Genomic DNA, 22,532 nt, shown 5'->3' with positions numbered 1-22,532 from the left:
GAGGGCCTACCTGCCCCAAAGACTGCTCTGCGTCCTTGATGCCATGGACCCTGTCTACCCTGGAACCTGCCTTGTTATGCTCCTGACTGCAGACTTAGATAATGAGATGCTCCACTTCTAAAAATGTGGCTTTACATTAACTTTTCTGCAATGTATGTATCGGCAGTCACATGTGTACTTACCAAAAGGGTGGAAAACTCCAATGAATTGCCATGGAGATGAAACCTGGAATGAGGTTGCCATGGTAAAAAAAACTGTTTCTAAAATGCCACATCACCTTGGGGAAGTAGGAAGCTCCTGTCAAAGACTTGAAGTTAGAGGCCAAATCACAGACCTTCCCATCAGGGCTGGGTGCTCTTTCAGTTTCTTTTTACTTCTTTTTTTCTTTTCTTTTCTTTTCTTGCCATCCCCAAAGGCAAGGGATTTAAATTTTGAAGACTTTGATTCAAGCTCTGGCTGTGTCGTTAATAAGTTATGGGAATCAGGTATCTGAGGGCCCTGAAGAGCTGTGAGGAAGAGGGCCGCGGGCCCTCCTCTCTGGCTCTGTATTGACCTGCCGTGTGACCTTGGACAAGTCATTCTATCTGTTCATGGGTTTCCTCCCATACAAAGCAAGGAGCTGGACTAGGTGTTCTCTAAGATCATTCCAGTGCTTTCTTCTCTCTCCCATGACACTCTGCCTCGAGGGGCAACCAGCCTCTCAAGTAAATTAGGCCAGTGGAGCTGTCTGTGGTGCTGAACATCTGTCTGTTGAGCTCCTGGGCTACATCCTGTTCTCAATAGATCATGGCTATTCTCAGCACTCCCAGAGACTGGCGGACTCAGGCCACCTCCATCAGGAGTCTAGGGACCTGCTTGCAGCTGGAGAGAAGACTCCAGAGGGTCTTGGAGTTCAGAGAGCACTGGAGGAGGAATCTGGAGATGTGGTCCCAGCCTGACTCTGACATTTGCTCTCAATGGGTTTTTGATGAAGCCACACCTTCCCTGTGGACCTTTGTTTTCTCATCAATGAGACTAAGATGGGGACTAAGATGATCCCTAACACCCGATGGGCCAGAAGAGTCCCGGGAAGCTTGCCTGGGCTACAGGGGACAGGAGAGCCCATACATATTCAGCCAATCTCCACCTGTCCCAAGGCTCAGGCTTCTCTAGTAGGACTGAGGATGATGAACAAAGCACACTCCCTTGTGAGGAACATATGTTCTTTTGTCTGGAAGAAAAGACAGGCCTTGAGCAGATGTAGCATTTACATTTTCTCAAGTGACAACTGAACACTGAGGATGATTAGTGCTTGTTATGAAATGTGTCAAAACTATAATAAAATCTCCAACTTATATCATCCGCCTACTTATCTGATTATCTTTCCAGAATCTGCTTCACTCCTCAGTATCACAGGATGAAAAAGACAAAGAAAGGAAAGCTCAAAGGGAGTTCACGCTAGGAGGGACACAGACACCGCAATTCGCTCTGAAACACGTTTTTCACCCTTCAACTCCCCCATTTGTCGACATAACGGGATGGTTGGGAGTGTGGAGTCCATAATCAAGAAGGGCCCTTGATTCAAGCCCTGCTTCTGCTTCTTATTAGCTATAAGACATGCTTTCCAAGCTTCAGTTTCTTCGTTTGTAAAATGGGCGTTAATGACATGTACCTCTTAATTTTGCTGAAGGGATTAAGTAACATCGTTTATGAAAATGATTAGCAAGCACAGTGTCAGCACACATTGAAAGTGATCGCGGGCTTCCCTGGTGGCGCAGTGGTTGAGAATCTGCCTGCTAATGCAGGGGACACGGGTTCGAGCCCTGGTCTGGGAAGATCCCACATGCCGCGGAGCAGCTGGGCCCGTGAGCCACAACTACTGAGCCTGCGCGTCTGGAGCCTGTGCCCCGCAACGGGAGGGGCCGCGATAGTGAAAGGCCCGCGCACCGCGATGAAGAGCGGTCCCCGCACCGCGATGAAGAGTGGCCCCCACTTGCCGCAACTAGAGAAAGCCCTCGCACGAACCGAAGACCCAGCATAGCCAAAAATAAATAAATAAATAAAAATAAAAGTAGCTATAAAATTAAAAAGAAAGTGATCGCTTTGGTTATTAATAGCTGCATAACAAACTACCCCCAAAACTTTATGGTTTAAAATGATAACCATTTTATTATCTCTCATGGCTCTGTGGGTTGACTGGGCAACCGTGGGTTAGCTGGGCGGTCCCCTGCTGCACGTGCCATCAGCAGGAACTGCAGCCATCTAGAGGTCATCTGGCTAGTGACCAAGTCCGATGCCTTGGCGGGGACAGCTGGAAGTCAGGGCTCAGCTGGAATGGCTGGACCTCTCTTTTTTCCTAGTAGTCTCTGGCATCTCCTTCTCCATGTGCTTCTCCCATGGTCTCTACAGCAGGACTTATTACCTGTCAGCTTTCTTCCCAGGAGTGTGAAAGCAGAAGTTTCCAAGCCTTCATAAGCCTTAGGCTCAGAATTGGCATATTTCTTTTCTGCCACATCCTATTTATTAATATGAGTCCCAGGGCCAGTCCAGATCCACTGTGGGAGGAGAGACTATATAAGGGCATCAATATCAGGAGGCGTGGTTCATTGGGGAGTGTCTTTGGAAACAAACCACTACACTGATCAATAAATAATTTTTATGTTTGAAATTCCAAGTATGCCACTCCCTTATCCCTTTCTTAGAAATATCACCTCTTGTTGGGTTTGCACAGAGTTACTGAACAAGTATTTTGTTGACTATATAGAGTAATTTAGAGTTACGTGGTCACCGCCCTAACTACAGTCCCCTAGGATAGGTGTCATGTTTTTCTCACATATCACCCCACAGGCCTAGGACAGGGCTCTGCATACAGTAGGTATTAACTAAAGGCTTCACACTTTGTTGGATATTAATATTTCTTTACCAACTTTATTTGGGTTAATATTTTCTTTGCGTATCTTTTCTTCAACCCTTTTCTTGCAGGATTTCTCTGTCAATATATTTTGGGTACATAAAATACAGCTGGATTAAAACATATATAATCTTTTCACTGGTGACGTGTTCCCTCTGGTTTCATTTATCGTGATAACCAATATATTTGCATTTATTTCTATCGTCTTATCTAGTGTTCTGTTTTTATTACTCTTTTTATTTGCTTCTTTCCCCCCCCCCCTTCTTTCATGTCTTCTATTGGTTTGGAAGTTATGCATTTTATTTCTGTTCTTCTGGCGGTTACCTTCAATTTTTAACAGCATCCTTGATGAAAGAGCCTGAAATTAATCAATATCTCTGTCTTCATCCTGGATAAAACAAAGACTTCAAATGTTTAAACTCTGATTACCTCACCCATATACCAAGTTTTCTTGTCTAGTATTTTATTTCCACCTTGTTTTTTTTTAACTCTCCCCAAAGTAGTTGTTATAAATGTCTTTTTATTTTTAAAATTACATACAGTGAAATTCATTTTTTTCTGGTGTATGGTACTAGGTGTTTTGACAAATGCTTCGAGGTGTGTAATCACCAACACAATCAAGATACACAACAGTTCTACCAGACAAACAAACACAGTTCCTCATGCTGCCACTTTGTAGTCAAATCCTCCCTCCTTCCTTTAACCCTTGACAATCACTGACTTGTTCTCTGTCCTTATGGTTTTTCTTTTCCAGAATGTCAAATCAATGGAACCATAAGATATATAGCCTTTTCAGTTTGGCTTCTTACACTTAGCTTAATGCATTCACATTGCTGCCTGTATCAATAGTTCGTTCTGGGCTTCCCTGGTGGCGCAGTGGTTGAGAATCTGCCTGCCAATGCAGGGGACACGGGTTCGAGCCCTGGTCTGGGAAGATCCCACATGCCGCGGAGCAACTAGGCCCGTGAGCCACAACTACTGAGCCTGCGCGTCTGGAGCCTGTGCTCCCAACAAGATAGGCCGCGATAGTGAGAGAGGCCCGTGCACTGCGATGAAGAGTGGCCCCCGCTTGCCGCAACTAGAGAAAGCCCTCGCACAGAAACAAAGACCCAACACAGCTAAAAATTAAAAATAAATAAATAAATAAATAAATAAAGAGAAGTATCAATGAAACCCCCCCCAAAAAATAGTTCTTTTTTATCGTTGAGTAGTATTCCATCATATGAATGCATCACAGATTTTTTAAATTAATTTTTGATTTTTATCTATCTCCAGTTGAAGGACATTTGGGTTGTATCAGTTTTCGGTGATTATGAAAAATCCATCACAAACAATCATGTAGTTTTGTATGTATGTGTACGAAAACTTTTCATTTCTCTTGGGTAAATACCTAGAAGGGGGATTGTTGCATCCTACAGAAAGTATATACTTAACTCTACAAGAAACTGCCAAACTGTTTTCCACAGTGGATGTCACATTTTGCGTTCCCGTCAGCAATATGCAAATGTTTTAGTTGCTCTGCACCCTCACCACCACTTGGTAATGTCAGGGTTATTATTATTTTTTGTATTTTATTTATATGTACATGTGTCTTTCTAGTATGTGTGTAGCAATATCTCATTGAGTTAAATTTGTATTTTCTAATGAATGGTGGTGTTGAAAATCTTTTCATGGGCTCATCTGTCATCTGCATGTCTTCTTGAGTGAAGTGTCTTTTGCTCATTTTTAAAGTTGGATTGGGCTTCCCTGGTGGCGCAGTGGTTAAGAATCCACCTGCCAATGCAGGGGACACAGGTTCGAGCCCTGGTCAGGGAAGATCCCACATGCCGCGGAGCAACTAAGCCCGTGAGCCACAACTACTGAGCCTGCGCTCTACAGCCCGCGAGCCACAGCTACTAAGCCCGCACACCTAGAGCCCGTGCTCCGCAACAAGAGAAGCCACCGCAATGAGAAGCCCGCGCACCGCAACAAAGACACAACGCAGCCAAAAATAAATTAAAAAAAAAAAAAAGTTGGATTGTTAGTTTCTGATTGTTGACTTCTGTATAGTTTGGATACAAGTCTTTTGGCCGATTGTGATTCGTGAATATTTTTTCCCAGCCTATGCCTTTTCATTCTCTTAACAGAGTCTCTCACAGAGTTCCATACCTCCCCCAACCACTGCCACCCCCACCACCGCTACTGTGTCCCCAGTACCTAGCTAGCACCTGCATGGCAGGGACGCCACAGATGTCCATTGAGTGGATGATATAATAGTGAATGAAGAGGTGACTCACTCTGGTCTGGGTTTTGCATCACTCAGGTCTATTGCCTTCTTGCTCTGGCTCTCTGTTCTCCAAGTGGCTTTCTGATCTTTATTTTGGCTTCCCTGGTCTCCTGACTCCAAGAAAGGAGTCCCCAGAATAGTGAGCATGGGTAGTCCAGTGACTGAAAAGGCAGCCTCCATCCCTTCCATCCTGAGTTTAGGAAGTGGTGTTCTGGTTGCTCATCATTGAGTTTGGTCAGTCCAGAGAGGCTGGCCACTTTTGAGGGTCCTGGCCCAACTTCTGGACCCTACTGAAGCCTGGACCATGATGGTCGCTCTGAAGTCCACCCTGTGAGGTCCTGCCTGAGGGCCCAGCCAACCTTCCTCAGATGGCCCCTCTCTTGCATCTCTCTCTTCCCTGCGCAGTCCAGAAGGTGAGGGAGGGAAGTCAGCTCCAGGGTGCGAGGATTGGCTTCTGGGGACCCCCAGGGATGGAAGGACTTTCCGTGGTTAGAGAGATAAAAAGGGAGGAGAAAAGTTTTGGGGGTGGAGAGTGGGAGGGCAAAGGAGAGAGCCTGGAACAAAAAAAGTGTTCAGGAAATACTCTAGCTTAATCCCTTCTCACCATAATTCAGTGTAAAGGGATTGCTACCTGTGGGGGTTGGTAGAGAAGTTTTATTTCCAAATGCAGCAGAGCCTTCTTTGCTCTAGAGATAGAGTCAACTTGCCTTTTTTCTTAGTTCCCCAAAGAAAGATGGAGAACTTCTCATTTCTCCAGGGTTTTTAATGCAGTGTCAGGAATGCAATGGGGGACCTAAGTGTGGTCGTGATCTACAGGATCTGAAAAATAGTCAGTGGCTCTTGAGCACTACCAGACAAAGAGAAGTAAACTTAGAAGTCGGGGTGGGGTGGTAGTGGTAGATTTAGGTTTTTCCAAAAAAGAAAGCAGAATACTTTTCCTTTTGAGCCAAACCTCTTCTTAAAAATTTAAAGACTGGAGGTCATGCACTTTGCTGACTGCTCTCAGTCAGTCTGTCCATCTGTCTGCTGGTAGGAAGCAGATGCTGCTTCTGCTGCTAAGGCACCCTCTGCCCCCACCTTCCCACTAGCTCCCTGGTACTGCTCTCTGGCCTCACTTAGGTCTCCCCTTGCACTCCTGACACTGACTCACTTGTCCTAGGATGTTCTGCCTGTGGAGGAGAGCCTTGGGCACACCTAATTTTGTCAAGTTGTCCTGCCTGGACACATGGAGACCTCTTGTCTTTGCATTGGAATTTGCTTTGGTAAAGCATTTCCCATTTCACACTACTCATTCAGCCTTGTACTAGTTCTTCAAGGTAGGTAGGTTGTACATTTCACTGTTGGGGAAACTGAGAGGTCATACAGCAAGTTGGGGGATGGAGTGGGCTAGAGCCCATGTTCTCTCAACCCGTGTCCACGTGTGGGGTTTTCATGGACTGGACTCAGTCTTCAGGCAGACTCAAACTCCCCAGAGCCCCTGACTTCCCAGGAAGTTGGGTCCACCCCTTGTCCCCGTCCCACGACCTCTGGAGGCAGGGAGAACTCTTGTGCACCGGAAGTGGGTGGTGGGAAGGACGATGCCCTGATGGCCCAGTCCTCGCCCCTGAGCTGGCACATCCTCCTGGAGTGTTCTGCAGCTAGGCCTCAGAGTAGCTCATCTTTAAGTCTCCTTCCACCTCCCCCTTCCAATGGTTCTTGGCTTAGTCAGGCTCTGAGATGCCTTGGCTCCTGCCACCAGCACTTCCTTCAGTTTAAGAATAAAAGGAAGCCATCCTCTGAGTCCCCACGCACATCTCCCACCCCCAGAGTCTTCTTTGCTAGCTCCTGCTGTTGCGACTGTCAGGAGTAGATTTTTGGGTAATTGTTGCCATGGAGACCCTGTCTTGAGTTATTGTGCAAATGTGTCCCATCTTTCTCCTTATTTGGTGTGTGATATGAATGCGGGTAAAATGGGGAGGCTGAAGGCGTGCCCTTGCCATGCAAGTTGGTTTACCTGGGCCCAAGCTTCTTGGCAGCCTGCATCCCATTTCTGTCTTCATCAAGGTCTCTGACCAGTTGCTGCCAATGGAAAGAAGGTCCTGGACAAGTTCAGAGACACCTATTTCTATAAATTACAAAATGCTTGACAGGCGAGGGCCCATGTCAGTCTTACTCATAGTTACATATACAGTATTTAGCAATGTGCCTGTATATAACAGACACTTAATCACTATTTCTTGCATGAATGTTGAATAAGCATAGATCTGTAAGAGTAATCTTATTGATCCTTAAGTACATACTTCAGTGGCTTCAGTAAGAATGATTCCTCTTGTTCTATGTGTTTATCCCTCGTGGGAATGGAAACACTTTCAGAATGCTTCGTGACTTCTAAGGTTACACACACCTCTGGCAGAGCTCAGCCAGGTGCAGCTGAGGACAAGGAGACCTGCTCTCCATGGGTTGAATGGGATCACCCAGATCCACTGACTTTTGGCAGCAACAGATCCCCAAAGCAGTAGCCCACATTCCTGGAACCATCATCCCCTTGGGGAATTAAGCCAGAGCTCCCAGAACCTTCCTCCAAGAGATGAAGCCTGTCTAAAAGATGAGGAGTCACTCACCTAGACCCCAGCTCCAACCCACTTCCATAATCATCACCAGGCACACCAATCCTGCCGCAGAATCCAGGCTTAGCACCTCGCCTCCGTTTCCCCGAGCACTCAGCCTCCCACATGCAGATGACTGGATCACTCGCACTATTTTTATTACGTCTCTTTCCTATCCAAGATCTGGCCTCATCTCCCCATTGCTTTTTCTACCAGATACAGACTCAACTTGCATTCAAGGGCTTTCATCAATTCCTTCCTCTCCCACCAAACGAACCAGCCCTTCATGCCCTCTCCACCTTACCCCTCCTCACCTTGGCTCCCTGCCCTCTGTACTTCCAAGTCAGCTCTCCAAGAGCAGCCTCACCCACCCTGCTCAGACTGGCTTTACTCAGGCTCTGTCCTCCCCGAATGACTTTCTCTGCCCCTTGCTGGGAATCCATCACCTTCTTCGAGAATTTACATTAGCATCCTTCCTCCACAATGGCTCACGGCACAGCTGCTGTGGAAAAGGCTTGAGTGTTGGAACCGGGGCAGGAGGTACAAAGACAGGGTAGCGTGTTGACGAGAGCGGGAGGGTGGTATTGTGTCCCACCAGCACTGTCAGCTACACAGGCTACTCCAGGGCTGCCATCCAACAGGAGCCACGAGACACAAAACATATGGCCACCCCCTCGGTGTCTACGCAGATTTGACAAGCTTCCCAATAAAGGATTCATTGTTACCCAACAGACAAGGAACAAGGGAAGCAAGAAGGCTTGTAAGGCAGAATTCTTGCCTTGTGTGGGGAGGTTTCTGTTTACGCTGCTACACAGGAGGGAACAGGAGCTGAGTTAGAATATTGCCGGAGCTGCTGAATAACATTCTGATCCAGGACTAATCTTATGGGCTTTTCATCAGTTTTCCCCTGAAGGTTAAGATGGACCCTCCTGCGAGTGAGGAGGGTCACTCTTACCCCTCTTCCTCCCACTCTCCATTTCTACAGGGTTGTAGGTCAGACCGTATTTTCTTGCCTTGCTGATGAGGCTTCATGAGGCATGGAGAGATGATTCTAGATTGCGCAGTGCCTCGTCTGATGTGAGGAGAGGCAGCATCTGGATCCCCAATCAAATAGGGGAGTTAGAGTCCCCACCCCCAGAAGGTTCCTAGACTGATGGTGGAGACACACCCCCTGTTCCAAAAAGCTCTTTAGTCAGTTGGCCAGGGGTGAGGTGAGAGGGATGACACACACAGAGCTACGCTCAAATAATACATCTAACCAAGTACAGCTGGACCAAAGTGTTAGCAAAAGCAAGGAGTCACAAAGGGAGGAATGGTGATGAAGTTAAGACCTGGTTTGGAAGGCTACCTGGAGGAGGTGAGCGCTGAAGGAATGGTTTGGTGAACAGAAGGGATTCCAAGCCATGCACTGCATCGGAGGTGTGCTTGGCCTGAGACGTCCACAGAGAATTTATGAGTGTATTCCTTAATGAGTCTGGTTCAGAAATCAAGTCCTTCCAAGCTCCACTTTGACTCCTGTCAAGACAAAAATTTGGGGGGCTCAAGGTCTATTTGAGTTAATATTTACTGTGTGCCAGCTTTGCATCTAGCATCTTATAATGTAAATAGCTTGGGAGGAGAGAACAGAGACAGACAAAGGCATGGCTTTGGTCTTGTAGAGGGTTTCCTTCTGAGCCTTCAATGAAAGACACAGAAACCCAGTATAAACCAGATTAAGTAGGAAAGGGATTTACTGGCTCCCTAAATCGGGAAGTTTTGAGGGCATGGCTCAACCCAGGGGCTTAACTGATATTGTTCCCTCTCTCTCTCCCTCCCTCCCCCCTCTCTTTTCTCCTCTCTCCCTCCCTCCCTCTCCATCTCTTGGCTGTGTTTTCCTCTTAGAGGGCTTCATTCTCAGGCAGCCTCTCCACATGGCTGGAACGAAAGCTCCAGGTTAAGATGTCTTGCTCTCACTGAGGCAGTCATCAGTTAGAATTAGTACTAAAGGGGCCATGCCAGTCTGAGTCTGTTCCTTCTGAAACTTTCCCAGAAGTCCCTTCCAGCAACTTCTCCCCACATCCTGTTGACCAGAACTGGGTGACATAACTACTCCCACTGCAAGAAAGCCTGCAGAGGCATTTTCAACTGGGCTTCCAATAAAATTAGGGTTTTGTTAGTGAGAACCAAAGGGAGAAAGGACATTGGCGGGGTAGCCAACACTGTCTATAGGAATACCAAGGAAGATTCTTATTGGCTCTGCATGGTCATGTGGTCATCCCTGAACCAACCACTAGGGCCTACTGATAGAGTCCTCTGATTGGCCAGGTTTGCTTCAAGGGCTTCCCCCTGTTGAAGAAGGCAGCCCTAGCTGAATCCCATGGAATAGATTTTTCCATAGGAAGGAGAGATTATGTTACCGGCAGAAGGGGATAACGGCTTGTAGTCCAAAGAGGGGATGCTGGGCAGATAAACAACATACGCCCACGACAAGAATTCTCCAGTACAGAAAGAAAATATACCGGAAAAAAAAAATAGCTTTAAGAAGAAAAATAGCTTCAGGAATCTCCTTCTCTCCCTGACACAATATATACAAAGTTATACTGCAGGAACCAAATAGAGCCGCACTGAGAAAAATGGTTTAGAAAGGAAGACATCCTGGTGGGAGTGAACTTGGAGTTGGAGTGTGAAAGAGGTGATGGCTAGAGAGGAGGAGCAGGGAGGCAAAAGCCCAGAGGGAGAAGCGCTACACAGAGGCCGGGAACAGGGCTGGCTGGGAGAGAGAGGGGAGGAGGAGTGGACAGCCCACCCTGCGGCTGTGAGGGTGGGGTTCCTCCCTGAGTGTACCTGGTCCCCAGAAAACTGGAGGCTTCCCTTTCCCACCTGGGTCAGTGTCTGGCTTTGGTGCAGCAGTGGTTGAGAATCCGCCTGCCAATGCAGGGGACGCGGGTTTGATCCCTGGTCCGGGAAGATCCCACATGCTGCGGAGCAACTAAGCCCGTGCGCCACAACTATTAAGCCTGCGCTCTAGAGCCCACGAGCCACAACTACTGAGCTCACGTGCTGCAACTACTGAAGCCGTGCGCTCTAGGGCCCGTGTGCCACAACTACTGAAGCCCGCGCACCTACAGCCCATGCTCCACAACAAGAGAAGCCACCGCAATGAGAAGCCCGGGCACTGCAACGAAGAGTAGCTCCCGCTCGCCGCAACTAGAGAAAGCCTGCATGCAGCAACGAAGACCTAACGCAGCCAAAAATAAGTTAAAAAAAAAAAGAATTATCTTGGCCTGGGAGGTGGGGCAGAGGGGTACAGGGAAGACCTCCAATGCCAAGTTGCAGGGGAGAGAAGGGAGGTGGCTCTGACATGGGAGCAAGAGGGAGCCACAGGGAGCAAGTTCCTAACCCAGTTAAGAAGTGATTATATGGTCGTTTTTAAGGGCTATGCCAGTTATCAGACACATCCCAGGCGGCTCTACCTGGCAGCTTGACAATTCACCATTAAACCTGGGATCTGGAGCCGGCTGATGCAGCAGCTGGGCGAGGAGCCCAGGCACAGACAGCTCTGGTGGGAATCTTTAAGGATGAAAATGATGGGAAAGGAACTTGCTGTTTCCATGGAGACTGACTCTGGGAGGATGAAACATGGTCCAATGGGTAACCCGAGGGGAGAATGCCACCCACCACCAGGCTTTCACTGTGGGCGGCAAGCGGGCACCTCTGGAAGCGCCGTTTCAGCCATGTTCGTGGGCTCTGTCCACCTCTGTCTGCATTCTCTTAGGCACATCACAATCTGGCAATGTGCGTGCCAGGTCACGTCAATATCTGAGGGGCCTGGGGAGATACCCCCTAATCAGAAAAGACTTGGCATGGCTCCTGACACCCTGAGTTAGCTGTGCCAGGCAAGAGTATGGTACAGTGCCAGGCAATGGGACTGTAGCTCACGCGAGGGCCACAGACTAGGATTAGGACAAGCTGGCAAGGTGAGAATGCCCATGGCAGGGGTGAAATGGCAGAAGCACTGGACTGGGAGTAGGGGACCTCCATTCTGATTTCAGATCTGTTATTACCAACTGGCTGAGTGATCCCTAGCAAGTCACTCTTCCGGAAGGTCCCTAAGACCCCTTCCAGCTCCACTTTTCCTCTCTTCTGGGATTTGGAACCTGACAGTTTTGATCTCATCAGCCCCATGTCTCAGCCCACTGCACTACCCCACCAGGGCACAGGGTGTCCCCCACAGAGACCAGTCCCGGCTCTTCTCAGGCTGCTGCTGAGCAGGTTCTGAGACAGGTAAGATGCTGCGGCAGCCCCCAACCCCGCTGGCCTTTGCTGCTCGGGGCCATCCTGCTCCTGAGCTTGGGGGTGTCTGAGCATGCAGACAGACGTTCCTGAAGCTCCCAGCTGCCCCCGCATGCTCCCGTGACTGACATTCTTCCCTCCGAAAGGGAGTGGGGGGCTTGTGACTGCCACAGACCAAGGAGTATGGCAGAACTGATGCCGTGTGACTTCTGAGGCTTGGGCATAAACAGGATACAGCTCCCCCCAGGCTCCTTCCCTTGGGTTGCTCACTCTTGGAACCTAGCCATCATGCTGTGAGGAAGCCCTGGCTGCATGGAGATGCCTCGAGCAGGTGTTCTAGCGGACAGGTCCAGCCAAGGAGCTCAGCGGACATCAAGCACCTATGTGAGTGAACCTTCAGATGATTTCCATCCCCAGCCCTGGAATCTTCCAGCTGAAGCCCCAGACATTATGGAGCAGAGATGAGCCATCCCAGCCCTGTCCTAGTTCCAGATCTTTAGAAACGGTGAGATGTAACAGTGGAGTATTGCTATCTTAAGCCCCTATGTTTTGTGGTGACATGTTATGCAAAACTAATGCAGGTGGGACCTCGTGAATCACGTTTGTACTACAAGGCCCAGCCCCATGATGATACATAGTGGGTGCCCAATTAGTATTTCCTGAATGACTGACCTTCAGCAGGTGACAATTCTAGTCTAACCTTTCAATCATCGCTCTCACCTCTCCTACATCCTCTCCCCAGAGTTCCCCTGCTCTCAGGGAACCTAGGCAGTCCCAAGCCTGCCCTGGATGACATCACTGAGCCCTGAATCAACCAACCCTGCAGCCGACTTCAGCTCCATCGGTTCTTTAAGCTACTTGGAGTTGCTGGTGCTTGCAGCCCAGAGCGTTGGTCCACGCAATTGATCGCTTTGTCCTCACCACAGTTTTGTGAGGTAGGTCATTATTACCATCCCCATTTCATACCTGAGGACACTGAGGCTGAGAGAAAGAGAGAGTAAGCAAGTGAGAATAAGTAATAAAGCAGGGATTTGAATTCAGATCTTCCGATGCCAAATGCAATATTATATCCACGACATCATACCTGTTCACAAATGAAGTCTCACTGTGAATGTCTCCTGTAGTTTTTTTAGGGATATCGGGTCCTTGACTAACAGCCACATGAGCTGAACAAGAATGGACCAGACCTAGGTCTTATACAGTGCTAATTAACAAGAAAAAAAAACCTTCGGCTACCATCTTCTTATGTCCCAGGCTGTCCAGAAGCACTTTATATACACTGCAGTGTTCACTGGCTCCCAGCCTCCCTTTGGGATGGGCGTAATTTATCCCTATAAGAGAGCAGAGTCTTGGGATAGGTGATATGACTTGCTTGAGGTAACACAATAATGACAGAGATGGGCTGCATACCCAGGCCTGCTTGATTCCAACCACTTAAACTCTTCTGCCTCTTAACAAATCACTTCCATTGACTGCCAAGACCTCAAATGTGGGCACATAAGCCACCCTTATGAGGTAGCTATTATTATTCCCATCACACAGATGAGGAAACAGGTTTGGACAATTAAACCCAAGGTTATCTTGCTAAGAAGTGGTAAAGTCAAGATTCTAAGCCATGTCTGCCAACCCCATCACAAATACCATCCCACCACCCTCGTCGTGCTAGCTGCATCTCACAAGATCACGTCAAGGTCCTTGGTGGCCAGGTCCTCCCAGGAGAGCTGAGCTTGTCCACACCACATGTTAGACTAACAGCTTCTCCACCAAGTCTCATCAGCATGTCACAAATGAGCTGTGGTGAGCTCTCAGGGTATGCGGCAGTGCCAGCCACTGCCTCCACAACCTGTGCCCGTTTGCTGGTTGCTCCATGTCTGAGGCGTCCAGACCCGGGTGCTCCTGAGAAAGACTGGCTACCCGGAGCCCCAGCAAACCCTCCCTCCTGTACACTTACACCAGAGAGCAGGCTTTAACCCAGACCCTCATGGCGAGGCTGGCTTAGGAGCGTCCCCCCTCCTCCTTCCTGAGTCCACAGAGCTCAGGGCGTGCACAGGGATCCTTCCCACTGCTCCGGTTTCAGGACAACAACTAAGGATCCTTACATCTGCATTCACAGCAGGGCCTTCCTCCACCCCCAGCTCCAGCTTCCTACCCAATACTTTCCCACTCTTTCCACAGGTCGCTCTGAAACCCAGCCAGCTGAGAACTGAGCTCATACTCCTCCCCTTCAAAGTAGCACCCCTCCCCAGGGAGGGATGCCCTCCGAGGACGTCAGTCAGTACCATCCTCGGCCACTGACCTATTCTCCACCCGGCCCCTGTCCTCCCTCCCCCAGAAAACACTCCAACACCACTCCCGCCCCCATCTGGATAAGCTCTCATCTTGGGTATCTACCCTGCCCTGTGACATCTCCTGTAATTACTAAATCGACTTCCTATGTTAAAAGGGTACAATACTAGGGGTGAGCTTTTTTTTTCCTTAAGTGAATACCCCAGCCCTTCTACATCTTTAATTGAGCGCTGTTCCCTCCCAATGGATGATCTCAGAAAATTTGTTTCAAGATGTTTTCTCATTCGAGGAGGTGGCCAAGGTTCCCAGTCTGGAATTCTGCCCCGGGGGCTGCCTGCCAAGGGTCTCCCAAGGCCTGTGGGCCGAGGTAAGAGAGGCTGCTCCCTGCCACAGCGCTGAAGGAGGGAGAAGAAAGAAGTGGTTTCCTGGACGCTGACTTTGCGCCCACTCGTGCATACAGCAACGAGAACTCAGACAACACCCAGCAGCGTTCAGAATTTTAGCTTCTGATATTCACAACAACATGGAGAGGTCCAAGGGACAGCGATGATTATTCTCTGCTCCTACAGAGGTCCCAGCTCTCCGACCCCTTGCCCCTGTCCCTGCCCAGGCCCTAGCATGAGGAACTCTTAGCAGAGCATGCCGACAGGTGCCAGGAGGTGAGCAGAGCCAGAGGCTAGGCCCTGCCCCAGATGTCTTGGTTGAAAGAATGGGGGGCCATGGCCCAGGCTGGAAAGGGGAAGGGGGAGTGGAACCGTCTCCTGCACAGCCCACACCTGCTCGCCCCTGATGAGCGACAGCCCACCAAGGCTTCAGCTCCATTTCAGGCTTCTTGAGCCTCTGAGCACCAACCACTTCTCGGATGGGCTGTGAGCTGGTGCGAGGAAGCTGGGAGCCAAGCAGACGATGGCAGTCAGCCCTCCCAGCGGCTCTCCCTCGCCGCCTTTGACACTTAGAGGCTGATTAGAGCTTGTTAACTCCGCCATGCCAGCCCCCTCCCCTTCAACTTCTCCCACGACTCTTCCTCTCCTTCAGGCATCCCGCAGCCATCACCTCGCTCTCTCCCAGAAAGCCCTTCCTAGTTAACGCCCCACTGAGACAGCCACTCTGAACTGCTGTCCCTCCACCTTGGGAGGTTCTGCATGTTACTTTGAACTCTGCTTGTTTCATGCGACCAGTTCCTGCCTTTCCAGTTAAACAGGAATAACCTATCACATCTGGAAGGCATTTAGAGCAGAGGTTCTCAACCTTGGCTGCATGTGAGAATCTCTTGGAAGGTTAAAAAAAAAAAAATCCTGAAATCCAGGCCACACCCCTGATCAAGTAGCTCAGATCCTCTGGGGGCAAGATCCAGAATCAAGACTTTTTAAAGCTCCCCCGTAAGTGGCCTAGGCTGAGAAGCACTGCTTCAGACCTCTGGAGTCTGCTACAAACACTAGGTTATTTGGGCCCCATGTCCACCCTGGGAAGGGACAAAGACAGGTGTTACTCCCATTCTAAGAGAGAGCTTAGGTTCAGAGAGGTGCCTGCCATGGGGCTGCTGCCAGCAGGGCTGCAACTTGAGACCAGGCGTCTGCATCCTAGATTCAGGGCTTTTACTGCTGCCTCGTCGCAGAGGCAGAGGCTGCTCCCAACCCCTCTGTCTGCCCTGAAACAGCTAACATGGTGCTGGGCATATGCCAAGGCTCTGGTAGCTGGGTACCCAAGGCTGAGGAGGTGGAAGGCTTCCCTGCTGGGCCTGGGCAAGTCTATGTCAGCTCTCCAGGAGGAGGGGCTGGGGAGACGCCACCAACAGAACTGCTAGGCCAGGGAGACAGCCTCCACAGCCACAGTCCCCTCTTCCTGGGTGCCCTAAATCAGTCACAGACTTTAGTGTCCACAGGGTGACCAGCCACCCTGGTTTACTCCAGCCTGAGGAGGTCACCAGGATTCAGGACTTTCAGCCTCGAAGCCAGAACGAATTAGTTGCCCCCTTGTCTCTCTCCAAACAGTGCTGGTTGGCACATTTTCCCTCCCGTGCCTCGCCTGCTTTCACATTGACCATCGCTGCTGTTGAGGGCCTACAAGCACAAGGCCAGTGCCACCAGTGGCCTTGACCCTTCCGGCTTCCTCCTGGCCTAGTCACAGCAGCGCAGCTGGTCCATGGCCTCCATTCTCAGTAGTCTGTCAGCTGCCTGGGCCGGGCTCCTCAAGTGCCCTCCTACAGGCCATGACCCAGTACCTGTGGAGCGCCTACTGTGTGCACAGGATGCACAAGAAAGGTCCCTGCAGTGAGGACACCTCAACAACTACCATTCCCCAGGGACTATGTGGCGCTGGAGGTATGTTGGGGGTGGAAACAAAGATGCAGATGTACAAAAGGGCATGGCATGTTCCCAGAAGGCCAACCAGTCCAGAGAGGATGGAGAACCAGGCAGGGATGGTAGGGAGGGCCAGGAGGTCCACTGGAGGGGGCAGTGACAGGCTGGCCTGTCACACTAAGGTACTGTCCTCAGCAGACACAGAGGAATCAGTCAATGAGGGGGTCCGCAGGCCGGGAGGGATCTGGCCCCTTCCCAAACCACATGGGAGAAGTAAGCTTCTACCCCATCCCCGGCTGGTCTGGGGAAGCGGTCCCCCGCCTTGCCTTGGGTAGAAACCTCGTGTGCTAGACCAGTCTCTCTCACCCCTGTCTACACATTACAACTGCCTGGGCAACCCTTAAAACTCCCCATAGCCAGGCTGCAACCCAAGCCAATTAAATCAGAATGGATCAGGGTTAAGACCCACACACAGGTATGTTTAAAAGCTCTGGAGGGAATCCCGATGTGGAGCCAAGGTTGGGAGCCCTCTGCTAGCGGGATGTGGGGATGAGGGGGGCCTGCTCATCGAGGTGGTTCTATGGTGGGGGGCTTACCAACTGCACCTGAGCGGGCCAAGGACCTGCAGAGTCCCCTCACCGCCATCCCACTTCCCTCCTCTCCCATGTGTCACATGACATGAAAGGACACAAAGAGGGGAGAAGGAACTGACACCACACCGGGGACCACTTTCCACCCTTGTCTGCAATATGCCCGTGTGCTGAGGGAAAGACTGAAAGGGGAGGGGAGCCCTAGACACTACAACGAACTAGGATTTCGGAAGGCATTTTGGGCCATACCCTGAGAGCTCCAGGGGACAGCCCGAAGCCGCTACTCGGCAGGGAATTTCTGGATCTAAAAGGAAGCAAACTGGGGCTTCCCTGGTGGCGCAGTGGTTGAGAATCTGCCTGCCAATGCAGGGGACACGGGTTCGAGCCCTGGTCTGGGAAGATCCCACATGCCGTGGAGCAATTGGGCCCGTGAGCCACAACTACTGAGCCTGCGCGACTGGAGCCTGTGCTCCGCAACGGGAGAGGCCGTGACAGTGACAGGCCCGCGCACCGCGATGAAGAGTGGTCCCCGCTTGCCACAACTAGAGGAAGCCCTCGCACAGAAACGAAGACCTAACACAGACATAAATAAATAAATAAATAAATTTGGGAAAAAATATATTATTAAAAGGAAGCAAACTAAATCTGCTTAAAATCAGGATGTTTCCTCCTCTTCCAAGTACACCAGGCCTAAGGCAGAGCCGAGTTCTGGGCAGACCAGCCAGAAAGGGTTATGTCGCTCCCTAGTGGCAAGATCTGAGTACACCTCCCATTCTCCACTCCAGAAGCTCCTCCTCAAATTCTCTCTCCCCCTTCAAATAAGGAAAATACTTCAGAGCAGAGAACCTGCCATGTAAGGTGCACCAAATGCGTTACAGCCCTTTACCCAATCCCAGAAAGCTGCCTTGGTCTCCTGCATCTCGTCCCAAGCACGGGTGCAGTGTTTATGAGCTTGGGCTATGAAGCCGGACAGAGAAGGGGTTGGTTCCTCCAGGACTCCCTGTGGGGCCTTGAGAAAAGTCACCAAAGCTCCGTCCCTTCATCTGCACAAAGGAAATGACACATAACCTAACTCAGAGGGTTTGTGACGATTAGAGGGAAGACCCGTGAAACTAACCATGCCTGACTTCCAGTAAGGGCCACAGGCAAGCTAGCAGTAGTCAAGGTCTGGGCTCTTCTCTGAGCAAATATGACATCCTACCCTTCAACAGACAGTGACATATCATGCTTCTCTCTCTTTGCCTTGGCTCCAGGCCTAATCAGGGATTCCCCAGAGTGTTTTTGTGGGGCTTCATGACTTGCATGTGTCTTTTTCTTGGCACTGACATTCTACTGACTTGTTCTTGGTTCTCACTTCTTTATATTTCACTGTCTTAGTTATTTCCTCTAAGTCTCCTCAAATCTTTCCTGGAATAAGATATAAACAAATTAAGACTTTATTTTGGACTTGGTAAGTTTTGCTCTTCACTCATATATGCTTAGTTCAGCATGTTTTCAAATGCTATAGTCTTTGATTAAAACAAAAGCCTCTGTCTACTGCTTCCCTGGTGGCGCAGTGGTTAAGAATCTGCCTGCCAACGCAGGGGACACGGGTTCGAGCCCTGGTCCGGGAAGATCCCACATGCCGCGGAGTAACTAAGCCCATGCGCCACAACTACTGAGCCTGCACTCTACAGCCTGCGAGCCACAACTACTGAGCCCACGAGCCACAACTACTGAAGTCCGCATGCCTAGAACCCGTGCTCCGCAACAAGAGAAGCCACCGCAACGAGAAGCCCGCGCACCGCAACGAAGAGCAGCCCCCACTCGCCGCAACTAGAGAAAGCCCGCGCGTAGCAACAAAGACCCAACTCAGCCAAAAATAAAATACCTAAATAAATTTGGAAAATAAATAAATAAATTTAAAAAAGACACACATCAGAATTACCTTAGAGACTTAAAAAATATTCTAATTCAGAAGGTCTGGGGTAGGCCGGAGGAATCCATAATTTTTAAAAAGTTTCCCAGCTACTGCTGAGGCAGCCAACCCACCCCTGGTCTTGGAACAGTGTTTCAGAATCTCTGGCCTGAGAGAAAAAAAGGGTCATTAGTTATGACGATGAATGTCAAATTCCTTTACAAAATGTAATTTTCTAAATAAAATAAACAGCAACTTTATTCAACTGATGTGTTTCAAAAACAATGAGTGTAAAGCCAAATTTGCAAATCAAACCCATTTAAGTTAATCAGGGCAAAGGACAGGAAAAATCCCAGCAGCGAAGCTTTCTATAAAATCAAGACTCTCCGACTTACTTGGTCGTGGAGTTCGGCTTTTCTTAAGGTGATCACACCTGGAGTACACATCCACGGAATGAAGATATTCCAAGTTCCTTGACAACCCACCTGTCTTAAACCACAATAGGTACACCAAAATCCTGTACAAGGTCGCAGAGGCGGCTCCTGGAGATTCTTGCACCTGAGAATTCCCCCCAACTCCACCAGAGGGTGCTCCTTCCCTGGCCTGGGGACCCTGCCCGATACTCTGAGGACTGTGGAGACAAAGTGTGTTTCTCACAGAGCATTGAAAGCCGATGTGCGACAGGGAAGGGCAAGCACACGATGACACGAGGTGCCCCAGGGTCTCCAGACATACTGTGGCTGCTGTTCCTTAGCTCCGGGTGGTGAAGACCCACAAACTGCCCCCTCGATTTTTATTACAAAGTAGGGAGAATGGCTCTGAAGGTGCAGCACGAAGGAAGGCCTTACTTCTGGTTGGTCGAGGCCAACAATCACTAGAAAGGCAAGTGTGGAAACAGACTGGTGTACATTACAAATAGGTGTCACATCAGCCAACAGAGGGCAGAGGGTGGGGGGAGCTTCTGCCTCCCCAGAGTTCAAGTCCAAATGGCTTAGCTGCTCCTTGTACATCTTCTTCCAAAGCGCACTGTCTGGGGAGATCCTCAGGTGCCCAGGCTCAGAGCCAAGTCTGTGCAGTTTAAAAACCCATTTCATGGACTGCTAAGAGACCTGTGCTGTGTCCCTGGAATGACAGGGGTGCTGCGTATGATGGAAATTTCCAACTGGGCCTCCCCAAAGTCAGAGCTAGGTCTGAAGATGCTTCCACCCCTCTGTCCATCCATCAGGCCAATGTTTTCACTCTGGCAGGGCCCTCAATCCTTTTATGAAGGGATCAAAGATTCCCCTTTCCTTGGAAACCCAGGGCCCCTGTTTAGCCCAGACAAGTAAGAGCAATAGAGATCCTACCAAAAGTGTGAAATCAGTACCCAGGAAACTCATGTTAAAAATCTGTGACAATTAAGAAACATTTCCCCAAAAGGGATCTATGCCACAGATGTGCCTACAAAGATCAATACTGCTATAGAAACAGGTGGGGGGGGGGGTGGTGGTAAAGAAGGGAGGTGGAAGAGAAAACACACAGAAAAGAGAAAGATGACAGAAGATAGTCCAAATGACAAGAAACAAAGACAGGAAGTAAGTAGGGCAAGACAGTCAAAGGTGGGGTTAATACTGACCAGGTTTACAGTTCCTCTGGGAAACTCTGAGTGTTATTTATGTCTTGCCATACTGAGCCTAGGGCTGGTAGACCCTGTGACAGATGAAAAAATAGGCTAACCAGGTCTTTCTGGTACTTTCAGTGATTAGTCTCTTTGAACAGATTGGCTTTACAATAAATTCCACAATACGCCGGGTACCGGTACAGCCTTAAACTAGGGTTGGTCCGAGAAGGAAAAAAGTCCTGGTCCCTGAAAACAGAGTCTTACAAGGACATACACACCAGAGACGCCTCTAGGGTGGCATGTGCCCACACTGGCTGGGCAGAATGGAGGCTTGGCTGGCAGTTGCTAATATATTTCAAGGAAGGGAAGAGAGCCAATTCTTAATTAGAGATACTAAAACTGGGGATAAACCTTTAAAAGACAAATCACTAACCTTTGCTCACAGCTACTTGATAAGGGGCAAACACCCACCAAAGCCTGGGCACGGGTGCCAGGCTGCAGTCTTAAAAGCCAACCATTAACTACTGGGAAAAAAATCGGTGACTAGGGTCTTCAGTTTCAAGACTGACCACTCCCAGGGAGTTAACACTGGCCTTACTTTAGAAAGGAGAAACACCCAACAACTGTGATGTGGAAAATCTTGCTATCAGCAACAGCGCCAATGCCTCCGTTTCCTCTAGGTAGCTGCTTCCGGGGAAGGATGACAAGTATTAGCAGTCAGTCATTGGCATGTCATTATTTTTTGGAGGGGTGTGGGGGAAGGTGGCTAGTAGCAAGAGCATGTGAACCCACCTACTGCAGTGGGTGCAGGAAAAGAAGGCCTCTTTCCCCTCCTCTCTTTGCTTCTGCTCTAGACTACCTACTAGGAGCCAGAAAGGCCAGTGGATGGCAAAGAGTGGACAGTCCTGTCTGCAAGCTCACCGTGAAAGCCTTCCCGGGTGCACATCAGCTATGAGGACAAAAACCACCAAGGCCATTCTCTTCCTCCCCTCTCCCTGGTCCTCCCTCACCCTTGCATCACTTCCTCCCCCAGTGAGAGTGAGAGTGAGAGTGAGCATGAGAGAGAACAGACACTTCGTTCATTTCCTAAGCACCACATCTTGGTAGCACGAGTTTCCCCTCCAAGATGTCACAAAAGACAGAGGTTTGAAACTCCCACCAGGTTACAGGTCACAATTACTTCCGAGTGGTCTTCACAGTTAAGATGGGCACACATTTCAGAAGGCAGCCTCTGGGGCTCCCTCTCTCTGCACACTCACACTCACACACACTGCCACGCCGCGGGACCACTGTTCAGCCACAGGGCCTGGCTGGCTCAGGTCAGGTACTGCACCACGAGGAACATGACCACACAGGTGAGCAGCATCCCAGCGATCATGAAGTACTTGTCCTGGAAAGCTCGCTTCTCGATGAGCCGCATCACTGTGTTGGACAAGCCGAGCATGTTGGCAATGTCGAGGATCTTCTTCTGGGTCCCCTGGGACAGACAAGAAGAGGAAGAAAAACAAAGATCAACTCCTTCTGCCAAGGATGGGTGAATGTCATCATGAGATGGGGCTTTACCAACAGACGGTCTCTTGGTCATGCCTAAAGCATACAAGAAGCAGCAGCACCAGACACAGATCACGCTCCTATGGCCAAATGACTTTTGGTCAAGGTTGCAGAGCAAAGCAAGGGGGAAAGGAAAGTCTTCCACAAATGTGCTGGAACAAATGGCTGTATAATGAGTATCACGTGTATGTATCATATACACACACGTACATATATGTCTGTATATAATATATATGTGTTAAAAAAGACCTTTGATTCATATTATACATAAAAATTAATTTGCTCGTAGAATTAA

General features: G+C 49.5%; 1 protein-coding gene across 5 annotated transcripts in view; it reads right to left on the bottom strand.

Moving 5' to 3' along the window:
• Positions 1 to 22,532, bottom strand: part of GOSR2 (golgi SNAP receptor complex member 2) — a 40,049-nt gene that overhangs the window by 224 nt on the left and 17,293 nt on the right. For 4 of the 5 annotated variants that reach the window (XM_036836697.1, XM_036836698.1, XM_036836701.1 and 1 more), the window contains one exon: positions 19,327 to 22,163. In XM_036836697.1, coding sequence (XP_036692592.1) covers positions 22,002 to 22,163 — 162 coding nt within the window. In that variant the 3' untranslated portion in view covers positions 19,327 to 22,001. Of the gene's footprint in view, positions 1 to 19,326; positions 22,164 to 22,532 lie in introns of those variants that run through there. The other variant, XR_005017776.1, reaches the window with a different exon arrangement.

This window comes from Balaenoptera musculus, chromosome 20, assembly GCF_009873245.2.
Source record: "Balaenoptera musculus isolate JJ_BM4_2016_0621 chromosome 20, mBalMus1.pri.v3, whole genome shotgun sequence".
Lineage (NCBI taxonomy): Eukaryota > Metazoa > Chordata > Mammalia > Artiodactyla > Balaenopteridae > Balaenoptera > Balaenoptera musculus.
Note: the sequence above shows the minus strand (reverse complement) of the source record. Positions and strands in the feature narration are given on the sequence as shown.